This window comes from Phoca vitulina, unplaced genomic scaffold (genome assembly GCF_004348235.1).
Source record: "Phoca vitulina isolate PV1807 unplaced genomic scaffold, GSC_HSeal_1.0 scaffold24, whole genome shotgun sequence".
Lineage (NCBI taxonomy): Eukaryota > Metazoa > Chordata > Mammalia > Carnivora > Phocidae > Phoca > Phoca vitulina.
The window spans coordinates 6,835,520-6,853,544 of NW_022589727.1; the positions used below are offsets into that span (position 1 = coordinate 6,835,520).

At 34.0% G+C, this 18,025-nt stretch overlaps 1 protein-coding gene across 5 annotated transcripts in view; it reads right to left on the reverse strand.

Annotated features, from left to right (window-relative positions):
- The window catches only part of KIAA1328 (KIAA1328 ortholog), a 357,595-nt gene that overhangs the window by 109,507 nt on the left and 230,063 nt on the right, over positions 1 to 18,025 (reverse strand). For 4 of the 5 annotated variants that reach the window (XM_032421311.1, XM_032421316.1, XM_032421315.1 and 1 more), the window contains 2 exons: positions 15,797 to 16,470; positions 8,016 to 8,123 (listed from right to left, as the gene is read on the reverse strand). In XM_032421311.1, coding sequence (XP_032277202.1) covers positions 8,016 to 8,123; positions 15,797 to 16,470 — 782 coding nt within the window. The remainder of the gene's footprint in view (positions 1 to 8,015; positions 8,124 to 15,796; positions 16,471 to 18,025) is intronic. The other variant, XM_032421314.1, reaches the window with a different exon arrangement.

An 18,025-nucleotide genomic window follows, 5' to 3' on the forward strand; every position in this document is an offset into this window, starting at 1 on the left:
TGTCATTAAGGCCTCACATATTATTTATTTTCATGCTATAGCATTTATGCAGGAAGGCAGCAATGTAAGCTCCCTTGCCTGTGATTCTCACAACAGATAATAGAAAATAAATTGCAATTAGATTTTGGTAATTGTATATAATTAACTCAAAATGAGCTGTTAATTATAAAAAATATGTTTTTCACTTCCTCATTATCTCATTTATTTTAGTTCCAAATTCTTAATGCCTCACTTGAGTAAGTTTAATATTTTAAATACACATTTTTAATACTAAGATACTTTAAATTTCCAAATAAACAAAATCTAGCTTAAAATTAAATTTTATCTAGGGAGTTCCACTGGCAAAATCAAAGAGCCTGCAAGGTAGAAACAAGGTCATTTCCCACAATTTTTTATTATATTTTCTGAAATCAACAGTCATTTTTTAATTTAAATCATTCTGCAAAGGCTTTTCAAGCTGTATGTATTCTCCCTTGACCCATCTCTACCTCTTTCTGGGGTTAGTGGAGACAGGATCATTTTTATAGCCAACTGAATCAAGGAGACAGATGGATTCATTGCCTTTACTTCTTTGAATCTCACATTAGATTAAATAATTTAAGTGCTGTTGAGTAAGAACTCTTGGATTTCCAAAGACTGTCAGACTCTGGAAGCAGTTGCCAGAGTTTATTCAAACTCTTACAATGTAGATTAATATTTTAAAAGGTCTATGATATGATAAAAGGCATATTAGGAAATATTTTTTTGGAAGCAGTGTATAGTCTCACCTTGTTTTTGTCATAATTGGAATGTAGGACATGCATGTCCAGATGCACCTAAACTTTTAAAGCATGTCCATCTCTTAGACTGGAGTGCTAGTTTGTAAAGCATTCACTACACTTACCTGAACAGCAGTGATGAAAACTTTCATAAATTGCAAGCAGGAGTATGAATTGCTATAATCTTTTGGAAAAGAAAATTGGCATGAACTATTATAATTTATAACTATAACATCAAAATATTTTTATGTAAAAATAGCCTCTGACTTATTCATTTTGGGGAATTTATTCTAAAAAAAATACAAGTACTAGAACATAAGAATGTAAGTTCAGTCATGCTTGTTATAGCCTTGTGCATAGTGGTAAAGAACTTGAAACAACTTGAATGCCCAAGAACAGAAGTGCTGGATAAGTTACTGTATATACAGAAACCACAGACTAATATGCTTTTATAAAAAAACAAGTTAGTATTTGTGTTAGTTTTCTATTGCTGCTATAATGAATTATCACAAATTTAGTGGTTTCCACAACACAAATGTATTATTCTACAGTTCTGTAGGTCAGAAGTCTGACACAGGTCTCATTGGGCTAACACTGAGGTGTAGGCAGAGCTATGTTCCTTTCTGAAGGCTCTAGGAGAGGATGTTTCCTTGCTTATTTGGGTTGTTGGCAGAATTCAGTTCCCAGCAGTTAGAGGACTGAGGTCCCCATTTCCTTGCTGGCTGTCAGCTGAGGACTGTCCCAAGCTTCTAGAAGCTACTTGCATTCCTTGGCTTGTGACCTCCTTCCTCCATTTTCAAAGCCGGCAATAACAGGTTAAGTCACTCTCGTGCCTGGAATCTTTCCTCTTCCTTCCCTCTCATCTCTCAGACTCAGCAAGAAAAGGTTCTCCACTTTTTGGGACTTGTAATTAGACTAGGCCCACCCAGAAAATCCAGGATAATCACCCACAAAGTCTGTTCCCTTGAGCGTATCTGCAAAGTCCTTTTGCCATGTAAGGTAACACATTGAGAGGTTCCAAGGATTAGAGCACAGACATTTTTGGAGAGCAATTATTCTACTTACCACAGTTGTATATCTAAAAATCCAATAGATGACCATTAAGTACTGTTAAGTAAGGGGGAAAATTAACAAGTAATGTGTTCATTTTTATCTCAAATGTTTATAGATGTTGTATATATAGGTAAGCATAAAGGTATAGAAGGATATACATTAGTGTGTTAACACTAATTCAACCAAGATAGTCAGGATAGGGAACATTAGAATAAAGAATAAAACATGACTATTTTTTCTTAATTTTTCTTTGGATGTTTTACTTTTGATAAGAAAAAATGTTTTTCTTTTGAAATTTAGCAAAGTATAACTAAAAGTAAATTGGAATATGACACACTGGATCACATGGACATAACATATATATTCAGAACATTCCATCCTGGGGCACCTGGGTGGCTCAGTTATGTGTCTGTCTTTGGCTCAGGTCATGATCTCAGGGTCCTGGGTTTGAGCCCCGCATTGGGCTCCCTGCTCAGTGGGGAGTCTGCTTCTCCCTCTTCCTTTGCCCCTCCCCCCTGCTTGTGTTCTCTCTCTCAAATAAATCAAATCTTAAAAAAAAGAACATTCCATCCCAAAACAGAATATACATTCTTTTCAAGTACACATGGAACATTCTCTAGAATAGATCGCATTACACCAAAAACAAGTCTCAATAAATTAAAAAAAAACAACTGAAATCATATCTTGCATCTTTTCTGACCACAACATATGAAACCAGAAATCAGTCATAAGAAAAAAAATTAGGAAAGAACACAAATATATGGAGGAAAAATAACATGCTACTAAACAATAAATGGGTCAACCAGGAAATCAAAGAGGAAATAAAAATCTATATGGAGACAAATGAAAATGAAAACACAGCAGTCCAAAATCTTTGGGATGCAGCTAAAGCTGTTCTAAGAGGGAAAATTATAATACTGGCCAATCTCAAGAAATAAGAAAATTCTCACACAAAAAACCTAACTTTACACCTAAAGGAGCTAGAAAACTATGACCAAACAAAACCCAAAGCCAATAGAAGGAAGGAAATGGTAAAGATTAGAACAGAAATAAATGAAATAGAAACTAAAGAAACAATAGAACAGATGAATGAAACCAGGAGCTGGTTCTTTGAAAAGTTAAACAAAATTGATAAACCTTTAGCCAGACTCATCAAGAAAAAAAGAAAGAAGACTCAAGTAAGTAAAATCAGAAATGAAGGAAGAGATATGACAACCAACACCACAGAAATAACAAAGAATTATAAAAGTTATATGCCAACAAACTGGACAATCTAGAAGAAATAGATAAATTCCTAGAACATATAACCTTCCAAAACTGAATCAGGAAGAAATAGAAAAGTTGAGCAGACCCATTATTAGCCAATGAAATTGAATCAGTAATCAAAAACCTCCCAACAAACAAAAGTCCAGGACCAGATGGCTTCACAGATGAATTCTACCAAACATTTAAAGAAGAGTTAATACCTATTCTTCTCAAACTATTCCAAAAAATGGAAGAAGGAAAGCTTCCAAATTCATTTTATGAGGCCAGCATTACCCTAATACCAAAACCAGATAAAGATACTACAAGAAACCAAAAAAACCCAAAAACACCCCCCCCAAAAAAACCCAAAACCAAAACCAAAAAGAGATCCAAAACCAAAAAACTATAGGTCAGTATCTCTGACAAACATAGATGCAAAAATCCTCAACAAAGTATTAGCAAACCAAATCCAACATTACATTAAAAAGATCATTCACCACTATAAAGTAGGATTTATTCCAGGGATGCAAGAGTGATTCAATATTCACAAATCAATCAATGTGATACATCACTTTAATAAGAGAAAGAATAAAAACTACATAATCATCTTATTAGAGGGGTTACTACCCAAAGTATATAAAGAACTTATAGAATTTGACACCAAAAAAATGAATAATTCGATTAAAAATTAGATAGAGAACATGAATAGACATTTTTCCAAAGAAGACATACATATGGCCAACAGACACATGAAAAGATGCTCAACAACACTAATCATCGGAGAAGTGGAAATCAAAATCACAATATCACCTTACATGTGTAAGAATGGCTAAAATAAAAAAAATACAAGAAATAACAAGTATTGGCTAAGAAGCAGAGAATAAGGACCTCATGCACCACTGGTGGGAATGCAAATTGGTGCAGCCACTGTAGAAAACAATATGGAATTTCTTCAAAATATTAAAAATAGAATTACCATATGATCCGGTAATTTCAATATTGGGCATTTACCCCAAGAAAACAAAAACACCTATTCAAAAAGACATATGCACTCCTGTGTTTAATGCAGCATTATTTACAATAGCCAAGATATGGAAGCAACCCAAGTGTCTATCTATAGATAAATGGAAGAAAAAGATGTGGTATATATATACACAATGTATCACTCAGCCATAAAAAAGAATGAAATCTTGCCATTTGAAACATGGATGGATCTAGAGAGTATTATGCTAAGTGAACTAAGTCCATCAGAGAAAGAGAAATACCATATGATTTCACTCATATGTGGAATTTAAGAAACAAAACAAATGAAAAGGAAAAACAAAGAGATAAATCCCAAACCAGACTCTTAACTATAGAACAGAGGGTTACCAAAGGGGAGGTGGGTGGGGGGATGGGTGAAATAGGTGAAGGGATTAAGAGTACACTTATCTTGACAAGCACTGAGTAATGTATAGAATTGTTGAATCATTATAATGTACACCCAAAACTAACACTGTATGTTAACTATATTGGAATTAAAATTAAAAAAAAAAAAAAGTGTGTGTGCGCGCATGCATGCGCCCACACACACACACACACACACACACACACTGGAATATTAGTCAGCCATAAAAAAAGAATGAGATCTTGCCATTTGTGGCAACACAGGTGAACTCAGAGGGTATTATATAATGCTAAGTGAAATAAGTCAAACAGATAAAGACCAATACCATATGATTTCACTCAGATGTGAAATTTAAGGAATAAACCAACCAAACAAACAAAGAAAAAAGACAAACAAAAACCAGACTCTTAAATATACAGAACAAACCGATGGTTACCAGAGGGGAGGTGGGCAGGGGGATGGGTGAAATAGATCAAGGGGATCAAGAGTATGCTTATACTGATGAGCACTGAGTGATGTACAAAATTGTTGAATCATTATATTGGACACTGAAACAAATATAACACTGTATGTTAATTATACTTGAATTAAAAAAGTGGAATATGAAACAAAATATGTAATATAATACATATCATACACCATAAAGAAATAAGATCTAGAAGTTATATACTAAAATTTTCTTTAGATGATGAGATTATAGGTATGTGTTAAATTCTTCTTTTGTCTTATCAGCATTTATATATTTTTTTTCTACCATAAGCAAGCAAGTAAATATATAAACAGGATAACAGAGGGCTCCAGGAGGGATATCTTAAAAAAACAAAAAAGAAAGAAGAAAGAAGGAAATATAGCAGCAAAAGAACACAATGAAGATATGATAGAATAACTAATGTGTTTAAATATATTCAGAGAATTAAACTTTCTGGGTGAGTTTGGGAATTACAAGACTTGAGAATGTAAATTGCATAAGGTCAGAAATTTTTGTTTTGTGCACTGCTATATCCCCCAAAGTTTAGAATGTATCTAACACCTGGTGGGAAACTTTATAAATATTTGAATGAATTAACAAATGAATGAGTACACAGAAAATTAAATAAGGCATTTCTAAGCTCTAGAGAAAACAATAAAAATTAAATTTAATAATCATATAGTATATGGCCCAGCTGTGTATAAAATAGATGATACAGTCTTATTGTAACCATCTTGTGATATAGCTATATTTAGAGGACAGAATAAAGGGAAAATCATGTGTGTGGGTATGTATATTGGGGGGGAAGTGAAAAAGGGAAAGGAGGTGAGAAGGAAGAAATGTGGGGAAAAGTGAGAAGAGATGGAGAAAGCCAATAGATGGTTATCTGTGAGAGCTAAGTCATCATCTTTCATAGCAGAAAGCTAATACTCAATGCCTACGTCATCCAGAAATATGGATATAATGCTAGAAGAAACAAATAAAAGAAGAAACATCTAAAACAGTCAAAATTTCTTATCTCTGAAGAGTGAAAATTGGGAGTACTGCTGCTCCAGTGTAGAGGAGGATGCTATTTCGCAGAAGCCTTGTTGAACTAGTTGAGTTTTTAAACTATGCGTATGCTTGATATCAATAGTAAAAATTAAATAAATTACAGCAAGTCATCAAAAGACAAATACTACATGATTCCACTTATATGAGGTAACTAGAGCAATCAAACTACAGAAATGGACAGTAGAAGGGTGGTTGCCAGGTGCTGGCAGGGAGAGGAAATGTGGAGCAGTTTGATGGGTATGGAGGTTCAATTTTGCAAGATAAAAAAGTTCTGGAGATTGGTTACATAATAATGTGAATATACTTAATACTACTGAACTGTACACTAAAAATGGTTGAGATGGTAAATTTTATATTATGTGTATTTTACCAAAATTAAAAGAGGGCAAAATTGTATGAAATGAGAATTCTTGGGTTCTGCTTCTAACACTGGCTGAGTAGTATCCATAGGACCAAACTCCCATAATTAATAATATAAACTCTGGGAGGAAAAAACAAAAAACAAAAAAAACCAAACCTGAAGCACTGAAGAGTCAATGAAAACAAGCAGAAACTGGAAGAGGATCAGCACTTGAAAGAAGACAGTGGCATTGGGACTTAAAGAACCAGAGGACAGAGTCTGAGCTGACCAAAGCACCTGAAAAAGGAAAAATCCTGGAGAGGTCAGAGAGAAAGAGTGAAAGCCTCAAATTCTGTGTAACAACCCTGCCAGTTCTGTCTGACTCCTGAACTACATGCAAATGAGGCAGACTCAAACATCCATCCCAGTTAAAGTTAAAAGAGCTCAGCAGTGATTTTCACTGTTACTCAAGGGAAACAGAGGTTGGAATTCGAATTCAGTTAAGTTAACTGCTTGCTAACATAAAAATTAACATTGTTTAGAGAACTATAACTAAATTCCAGAGTCATTCAAAATACCAGGAAACAATAAAAAATTGCTAGATGTACAAAGGAAAACATGAACAATACTCAAGAGAAAAGTTGATCAATGGCAACAAATCCCAAGATGATTCCGGTGTTAGAATTGGAGACAAGCATTTTAAAGGAAAAATATATTTGTAATGAATAAAAAAGGAAAGTTCAGCAGAGAAATAGAAATTCTAACAAAGATCCAAATGGAAATTCTAAAACTAAAAAATCCATTATCTAAATAAAAATAAATCATTCTATGGGCTTAATAGCAGATTGGAAATAACAGAAGAGTTGATGAATTTGAGAACAGATCAATAGAAATTATCCACTATGAAGAATAAAGAAAAAAAAATTCTAAAAAATTAGCAGAGAGTCAGGGACTTCACTAAAGGCCTAATATACCTATAAATGAAATCCAAAAAGGAAAGAAGAAAGAGAATAGGCAAAAAAAATTTTGAAAAATAATGGCCAAAAATTCTTCAAATTTCATGAAAAGAGAATTCTCAAACACAGCTTTGGTGGTGAAAACTGATTTAACTTTTATGGAAAGCAACTGGGTAATGTGAATCAATCTTAAAAGGATTCGTATATACTTTGAGTTAGTGGTTCCATTTATAGAATCTATATCAAAGACACAGGTAGAGATAAAGTAAAAAATTTATTCATAGAAATGTTCTTCAAGGCATAATTTATAATAGCAAAAGCCTGTATTATCCAATAACAGGCTAATAGAGAAATATTTGTCAATAAATATTTGTTGAATGAATTAATATTGTTTTCATAAAATAAATTATGATATCAGGAAATATGATTCAGTGAAAAAAGCAAAAATTAAAATTCTGCATAAGCATAATCCCTATTACTCAATATAGAATATATTATTATAAAAGAAAGACAGAAAGGGGGAGAGGGCTCAAAGGATCATCTCTGAATGGTAGGATCATGAATGATTATTTTCTTCTTTACACTTTCCTATATTTTTAAAAAATTTTATAATGAGAATGTATTTATTCATATTATCAGAAAACCAATATAAACCTATATAAAGCTATAAATATATACCAAACATATCCTTAATATCTGTGCCTTAATATCTGTGTCCTACATGTTCTTTCTTTCACCCATTAGTCAGGTTTACCTTGGTCCAGAGTCATCCCCATTCATATCCAGATTGAATTCTCGGGGTTTGTTAAACTCTTTAGCAGCAAGGAGTTCTCTTGACTTAAATACAGCTTGAGTTCTTAACCTGAAAAAGTAAATTTAGAGAATTTCTAATCCTGTGGAACCTAAGAAACTGAATGGTAACCCTTGGAAGACCATATTCCTTCAGCTAGACCTCCAGAGATTATTTTCAAATTAAAACTCATTTTGTCAAAATAAATGGGTACTTCCTAAATACACACATGATGTAAATAAAATAAAATAAACACAGATCCATTTTACAGGAACTTAAATTTCCTTTATTTATAGAAGAATTGGGGGAGACTGAGTTGGTCAGAATATCATTCAAACTGTCAACATTATAGATGCTTTAGGAGTACTTTAAGTTTCTCTCTATTCACTCCTAAGCAAGTGTATTTTGATCACCAGAGTCTTAATGGGAATTCTAGTAACACCAAGTATCATTGACCCTGCCCAATGTATCCATAGGAGGCAACTACTTCCCATGTTGACAATTCAAAAAGCTGGGCCTATGTCTCACTGACCAATGTGTTTTCTCAGGATAACAGAAAAATGTCCCTCTCCTGCCAAAACTGGAAGAAATTCTATCTAACGATGCTAACTTACTCCCATCTTTGATGTACTGAGGAGGGAAGGCATCTAAAGAAATTAGCATGTTCTACCAGAAGTTTGGGTAGCAACTGATCACTGGCACCTAATATGTGACCTCTTCTACCCATTTTTCTAAGTTTTTTAGAAATATTCTCTGGTTCATTTTTAGAAATGAAATCTGTAGAAGTATATTCTTTAACTATGAAATAAAACCATGAAGAAGGGAAAATATTATTAAAACAGTATCATTTCCATCATTGTCAAAGACACTCTTATAGCTGCAACTATGTACAGTAATATACAAAGAAAAATGTGCAGATTAATTACCCTCTAGGAACTTAAAATTTAATAATAATATTTGGTAGTGACATATAGGTAGGTAGGTAAGTGCAGAGAGGAGGGGTAGCTCTACTTATATCAGACAAAATCGACAAATCAAAACTTGTAAAAAGAGACAAAATCACTATATAATAATAAAAAGGTTGATTCATCAAGAGTATATTAGCAATTGTAAATATATATGTACCTAACACTGCAGCACCCAAATTTATTAAGCAAATACTAACATATCTAAAGGGAGAAATAGACAACAATACAATAACAATAGATGACTTCAAAACCCCACTTTCAACAATGGATAGACCATCCGAACATCAAAGAAACAGTGGACTTGAATATACTTTATATAAAACAGACCTAATAGACAGATACAGAACATTCCATCCAACAGCAGCAGAATACGTATTCTTTTCAGGTATAAATACAACATTTTCCAGGATAGATCATGTTAGGTCACAAAACAACTCTTAACAAATTTAAGAAGACTGAAATCATACCTTTTCCAAACACAATGGAATAAAACTAGAAGTCAGTAAGTAACAGGAGGAAAGTTGGAAAATTCACAAGTGGAAATTAAACAATACACTCCTGAACAACCAATGAGTCAAAGAAGAAATCAATAGGGAAACCAAAAAATATCTTGAAACAAATGAAAATAGAAACACAACATGCCAAAACTTATGGAATAGGTCAAAAACAGTTTTTTTTTTTTTTTTTATTTTTTTAAAGATTTTATTTATTTATTTGAGAGAGAGAGAGAATGAGAGAGAGCGAGTACATGAGAGGGGGGAGGGTCAGAGGGAGAAGCAGACTCCCTGCTGAGCAGGGAGCCCGATGCGGGACTCGATCCAGGGACTCCAGGATCATGACCTAAGCCGAAGGCAGTCGCTTAACCAACTGAGCCACCCAGGCGCCCGGTCAAAAACAGTTTTAAGAGGGAAGTTTAGAGTGATAAATGTCTATATTAAGAAAAAAGAAAGATCTCAAATAAACAACCTACATTTACACCTCAAGGAACCACAAGAAGAAAAACAAACTAAGGCCAAAGTTAGCTGAAGGAAGATAGTAACAATGACCAGAGCAGAAACAGAGACCAGAAAAATAATAGAAAGGGTTACTGAAACTAAAAGCTGGTTTTCTGAAAGGATAAACAAAATTAACAAACTCTTAGATAGACTAAGAAGAAAAAGAGAGAAGACTCAAATAAAATCAGAAATGAAAGAGAAGACATTATAACTGATACCACAGAATTACAAAGGATCGTAAGAATCTAATATAAACAGCTTTATGCCAAAATTTGGATGACCTAGAAGAAATGATAAATTCCTAGGAATATATAACCTACCAAGACTTAATGATGAAGAAACAGAAAATCTTAACAGACCAAAAATGACTAAGGAGATTTAAATCAGTGACCAAAAACCTTCCAACAAAGAAAAATCCAGGACTGGAGAGTTTCCCTGGTGAATTCTACTAAGCATTTTAAGAAGAATTAATGCAAATCCTTCTAAAATTCTTCCAGGGGCACCAGGGTGGTACAGTCAGTTAAGTGCCTGATTCTTGGTTTTGGCTCAGGTCATGATCTCAGAGTTGTGAGATTGAGTCCTGAGTGGGGCTCTGAGTGCAGAACAGAGTCTGCTTGAGGATTCCCTCTCCCTCTCCCTCTGTCCCCCATCCCCATTCTCTCTCTCTCTAAAATAAAATAAATACATCTTTAAAAATAAAATAAGGGGCGCCTGGGTGGCTCAGTCGTTAAGCGTCTGCCTTCGGCTCAGGTCATGATCCTGGGGTCTTGGGATCAAGCCCTGCGTTGGGCTCCCTGCTCAGAGGGAAGCCTGCTTCTGCCTCTCCCACTCCCCCTGCTTGTGTTCCTGCTGTCGCTCTCTCTCTCTCTGTCAGATAAATAAATAAAATCTTAAAAAAAAAAAAAATTTAAAAATAAAATAAAATAAAATAATTCCAAAAAATTTAATAGGAAAGAACAGTCCCAAACTCATTCTATAAGGCAGCATTAGCCTAATACCAAAGCCAGTTAAGGACACTACAAGAAAAAAAAATAGGTCAGTATCTCTAATGAATATAGATGAAAAAAAATTCTCAACAAAATACTATCAAATGGAATTTACCACATTAATAGAATAAAGGATAAAAATCATTGATCATCTCAATAAATGCAGGAAAAGCATTTAGCACAATTTAACATCCTTTCATGATAAAGCTCTCAAGAAATTGAGTATAGGAAGAACATAACTCAACATAATCAAGGGCATATATCACAAGCCCACTACTAACATCATATTCAATAGTGAAAGGTTAAAAACTTTTCCTTTAAGACAAGGATATCTATTCTTCCCACTTCTATTCAACATAATACTGGAAGTACCAGCCAGAGTAATTAGGCAAGAAAAAGAAATAAAAGATATCCCCATCAAGAAGAAAAGTAAAATCATCTCTGTTTGCAGGTGACACAATCTTATATATAAAAAACAATGAAGATGCCACCAAACAACTGTTAGAACTAATGAACGAATTCACTAAATTTACAGGATACAAAATCAACATACAAAAATCAGTTGCATTTCTATACACTCACATGAACTACCTAAAAAAGAAATTAAGAAATCAATCCCATTTACAAATGAATCAAAAACAACAAAATACTCAGAATGAAAAATTAATCTTAACTGGATTAAAGACTTAAATGTAAGACCTGAAACTGTAAAACTACTGGAAGAAAACATAGGGAAAAAGCTCCTTGACATTGGTCTTGGCAATGATTTTTTGGATTTGACACCAAAAGCTCAGGCAACAATAGCAAAAATAAGTGGGACCACATCAAGATAAAAGGCTTCTGCACAGCAAAATAAATAAATTATAAAAATGAAAAGGCAACCTATGGAATGAGAGAAAATATTTGCAAATTACAAATATGATATGGGATTAATTATATATATGATAAGGGTGATCAGGGGTTAATATTCAAAATATACAAGGAACTAACACAACGCAACAGCAAAAAACCAAATAACCCAATTAAAAAATGGGAAGAGGCACTGAAAGGACATTTTTCCAAAGAAGACAAACAAGTGACTAACAGGTACATGAAAAGATGCTCAACATCACTAATTGTCAGGGAAATACAAATGGAAACTACAGTGAGATAGTGCCTCACACCTGTTCGGTTGACTTTGATCAAAAGGAAAAAAAGATAACAAACGTTGGGCAGGATATGGAGAAAAGGAATCCCTATATACTGCTGGTGGGAATGTAAATTGGTACAGCCATTATGAAAAACAATATGGAAGTTTCTCAAGAAAATTAAAAATAGAACTACCATATGATCCAGCAATACTACTTCTGGGTATCTGTTCAAAGGAAATGAAGTTAGTATCTTAAAGAGATATCTGTACTCCCATGTTCATTGCAGTGTTACTTGTAATGAAAACAACCTAAGTGTCTGTCAACAAATAAATGGATAAAAAAGATACATAAAAATACATATATATTATTCAGTCATGAGAAAGAAGGAAACCCAGACAGTTGTAACACCATGGACGAACCTAGAGGAACATTATACTAAGTGAACACATGAACATACCAAAACCTGTGAGACATACTTAAAACAGTGCTGAGACAGAAATGTATAGCACTAAATGCTTCCACCAGAAAAGAAGTCTCCAATCAATAATCTAAGCTCCCACTTTAAGAAATTTAAAAATAGAAGAGCAAGATAAATCCAAAGCAAGCAGGAGGAAGAAAAATAATAAAAGAAATGAATGAAATAAACGAGACCAGTATTACCTTGATAACAAAATTAGACAAAGACAGTACAAAAAACAAAAATACAGACCAAAATCCCTCACAAAGATTGATGCAAATGCCCTTAACACAATATTAGTAAATGGAATTTGGTAATATATAAGAAGTATTTTACGCTATAGCTAAATGGGGCTTATTTTCCAGGGATGCAACACTAGGGCAATATTCAAAAATCAATAAATGTAATCTACCACATTAGCAGGCTAAATTTTAAAAAATCACATGATCACATCAATTGATGCATAAACAAGATTTGAGAAAATTCAACAAACATTCATGATAAAAACTTTATATAAGCTATAAGAAAAAAATTGATAAATTAAACTTCATCAAAATTAAAACCTCTTGCTATGTGAAAGATCCTGTTAAGAGATTAAAAGGATAAGCTACAGAATAGGAGGAAATATTTGCAATCCACATATTTGAGAAAGGACATATCTAGAATATATAAAAAGCTCTCAAAATTCAACAGTAAAAAAAACTTAAGCAATCCAATAAGAATAAAGACAAAAGATATTAAAGAAACAATTTACCCAAAAAGATGGAAGAAGGGCAAACAAGCAAATGAAAAGATTTTCAACATCATTAGTCATTTGAGAAATGTAAATTAAGACCACAACAAAGTATCATTAAACACAGATTGGAACAGGCAAAATAAAAAATTTGTGACAATTCCAAATACTGGTAAGGATATAGAGAAAAGTCCCTTATACATTGCTGGAGAAGAAGTATTTTATACTAAATGTATAAGCTAAATGTAGATTTAATTTTTTTAAACTAAATAGACACTTATCATATGATCTAGCAATCACAGTGCTAGCTTTAATTTGTAGAAATGAGAACCTTAGTCCACATGGAAACTTGTATAAAAATGTACATAGCAGCTCTATTTGTAACAGGCAAAAAACCAAGTTGTCCTTCAGTAGATAAATGGTTAAACAGATCATGGTATAACCATATCATGGATGACGACTCTGCAATCAAAAGGTACAATATATGTAACAACCTAGATGGATCTTAAGAACATCGTACTGAGTGAAAAAGGCCACTATCAAAAGTTCACAAAGTGTATAATTTCATTTATATAACATTCTCAAAATGCCAAAATTATAGATACAGATAACAGATTAGTGGGTTCCAAGGATTAGGGATGGTGGGGGCAGAAAAGGGTAGGCAACTCAAATAGGGTAGTAAAAAGGAAATCTTGATAGTGATGAAATAGTTCTATATTTTGATTGCTGTGGTGATTATGCAAGTCTACACACGTGTAAAATGGCATAGAGCTAGACACACACATTGTATCAATGTTAATTTACTAATTTTGACATTGCATTATAGTTATGTAAGACATAGCCATTGGGAGAAACTGGAGGGGAACCTATACTGTTTTTGCAACTTCCTGTCAATCTCTAATTATTTCAAAATAAAAAGTTTATAAAAGCTCTATAAATATGTATAAACTTTTGCAATTTATACATAAATGAAACTTGCTCAAAAACTGTTTCATAGCTCTCTCATCTTTAAGCTAGGATGATCAAGAGAACAATAAAGACTTTATTGTCGTTATGCAGCATTATTTCAATAAACAGTGCTGTTCAAATGAACATGATACCTATTCTAAAATTATCCATTCTCCCCTGCTGGACTGTGCCCTCTTTAAAGACCACATTTGATTCATTTTCTATCCTAAGCGCCTAGAACCATTTCTGACATATCACAGGCATTTTATAAATGTTTGTTAAATAACATTCTTAGGAGAGACGACACATTAACTGGAGGATTAGAGACTGGGGTTATAAAACTGAAGCAACCTTTTGGAGTTTGGTGACAATCTTGTTGTAGGAGCCTTCATTTTCAGTTACGTTAAATGCCTCCAGCTTTCAACAATGAAGAACAGAACTGTCTGACCATAAATGAAGAGAAAGAGGAAGAGCATTTCTGGTTCCAAGAAAAGTATTACACTCATGGAAAAATGTCAAGATGGAACTCTCAAAGAAATTAGAATCTAAAAAATATTAGGCAGAATCTTTAAGTGAGAGAAAATTAAGAAGTAAAAGAAAATGACATTCGTATTAAGTGTGTCTGTATAGGATGTACGAGTGTGTATAAACGGGGAAATAGTAAGTTTGATCAAGAAGGAAATGGTAGGGATATACACAAGCATTTCCTTATGACAACTTCTAATTTATTTTTTAAAGACATAAATTACATGTTTAAAATATGTTATTTTAACATTCTTTCATCTTCAATTCCGCTGGTGGAATATGTTAAATATGTTAAATAACATATTATTATGTTTAAATATAATTGTGTCTGATTTATTAATAATTTTGCTTGAATAAATTAAGATGGCAAACTTTATGATGCTGCATGGAAAACTATGCTGAGCTACATAATCTCAAAATACCAATTTAGTTTTTGACACTGTTCTTAGGGAAGAATTGTTAAGGGAGGAAGAGTTTAAATGTGGGTAAGTTTATAAGAATTGGTTACTGAACAGGTTATGCTTCATGATGAGAAAAGGCTGACCTGAAAAGGCTCCTATCATTTGTGACATTTTATATTATGGTGGATAGATATAAATATGGAATGGTGATAGTTAATCACTCTGCTTCACAATCTGATTTCACATCCTGAAGTCTCAAATTTTTACTTAATGCCCATTATTCTCTATAATGACCACAAACAGCAAAGGGTTTTTATACAATCATTTCTTTTAAAAATATTCCCTTTGGAATCCAGCAAAAGTGACAATGGACCACTCAGAAGTAGATATTCTAAGCTAACATTCTGGAAGACAAGGTAATCTTCCAAGTCTTCCAAATATGACAGTGGAATTTACTTAGTTGTCCTAGTGAGCATGCATCTTGAGCAAGCCAAGCCCCTGAGGAACCTCTGTTCCTTCGCAAGTGTTAGAGTAGCACAACAGTTACTTTACACCGTGTTCTCCAAGCTACAGACATTGCTGAAAGAACAAATAAGACTCACCAATTGTAATCCAGTCGAGACTGATGAAGCTGCTGCTGTTTCAGGAGAAGCTTTGTCTCCTGCTGGGTCAGCAGATGCTGAAGGCGCTCTTTTTCAATTTCCAGCTCCATTTTCTGAAGCATAAGTTGCTGTCTTCTATTTTCTGAGACTTGCTTTTTGACATCAGTTTCACCAGACTGCTGGGTCCCTTGACCATGTATCAGGGATGTCCAGGAGAGCCCACAATAACTGCATGATTCCAGATGTGTTCTGGAATATTGAGGGGCCATGTGTGTAGGATGTCTTTCATGAATAGAATCGACATTTTCAGAAAGCCTATGACCACAACACTGACTGGATGGAGTAGGCTTCAGGGGTTGGCATTCTTTCATCTTCAATTCTGCTGGTGGAACCTTCTCTGTAGGGACTGCATCTGCTAGTTTTCTCCCCGGGGATCCATAATCACATGTTCTGGTCTTTGATGACACCCTGTCTAGGTCTGTTTTGGGATAACGGAAGTCTGCTGGTTTCAAAGAATTATTCCTAAACTGCAGAAGGGCTTCTGAAGCTGAGTCCTGGTTTGCAGACTTAGGCCTCTGCTTGGTTTGATAGCAGGATTGTGATTTGGCTACACTCAAGTAGGAACCATCTAATTCCATAGCTGAAGACTGAAGAGTGCTTTTCTTACTGGATACCTAAAAGGAACCACAAGATCATTTGTCAAATGAGAGTACACTGAAATGAGCTCTTTTGGCTTTTCAGAAATCAATGATACAGGTTTACCAAACGAAGTTGTTGTTTTGACTTCTTAAATAATAAATGATCGTATTCACACAGCTAAACAGACATGTGCCACAAAGCTAAAACCATTTTCAAACAATCTACATTTCAGTAAATCCACAGGGATGAGAAAAAGAAAGTGTTGCTATTTGCTGCTTAAGCAAGATGACAGGATGTTGCAAATAATGAGGGTTACATAAAATCAACTTTGAGAAGAGACAAAAACATTAAATGTTAATGTCTTAAAATGTTTACTTTTAAATACTAAGCCAAGAAATCCATTCAGCCACCTTAAATACCCTTTCTAATGCCCTTTGTCCATTATACCCAATGAGATTTGTTGTAAAACATTTCATCTTATCCTGAATAAGATGTTAGTTACTGCTAGAAATTTGATGAGTTTTTATAAATATCTTTATAGCACACAAATAAAACCAAGCACTTTCCAAAAAATATGATTCTAATCAAAAGCAGTTAAACACAAAACACATTTAATTTCAGCTATAAACATAAGTGATTTTTCAATTAAGCTGTTCAAGTGATTATAGCCTGATACAACTCACACAGAAAGGAAGTAGTTGCAGGCCAATAGAGTGAGCTTTCTGGTTTTTTAGCCTCAAGCCTGCTCTATCAGGGAGAGCAAAACTTAGTTTATATCAGTGATCCTCAAACTTTAGCATGTATCAGAATCACCTGGAGGAACTGTTAAACGTGAATTCCTGGGCTTCATACCCAGAGTTTTGCATTCAGGAAGTCTGGAGCAGAGTTGGGGAAGCTGTGTTTTTAGCCAGTTGCCAGATGATACTGACGCTGCTCATCTGGGACCACACTTTGAGAACTACTGATCTGTATCATGGGACATCTGACTCCTCCTGTGTCTCATGTTTTGATAACATGGGGCTCATCCAGGTAATCCTGGGTAATTTCCTTATCTCAAGATCATTAACTTAATCACATCTATAAAGTCTCTTGTCATATAAAATCCTTTGTGTCATATAAAGAGACATTCACAGGCTCCAGGAATTAGGACAGGCTCCAGGAATTAGGACATGGGCATATTTGGGAGGGGGGGGCATTATTCAGTCTACCACAACTTCTTTTTAAATTAGAACTCATAAACAGTTGAGATGCTTATCTTATTCTGGAGACATGGAATAAATGAATAATTGAGATCCGTAGGAGAAGGGGGAAAAAATCCTGCCAATTTACTTTGCAGTAGTTGAAAATGATGAACTGATTGGCAAAAAGTGTCAACAGATATACAGCAACACCATGTTTCCTATCTTCTGATAAAAGACAGCTATTAACAAGAACTCTTAAGATTTTGAGTTTCTACAGCAATACTAAAGGAATTCTATTCAAATGAGAATGAGCCACATCTGGGAAAAAGACATGGTCCTCTTCAAAGAAGACACATAATCCTTTACACTGAGCAGATGACACTGAATAGGTTGCAAGCTACAGAAAAGA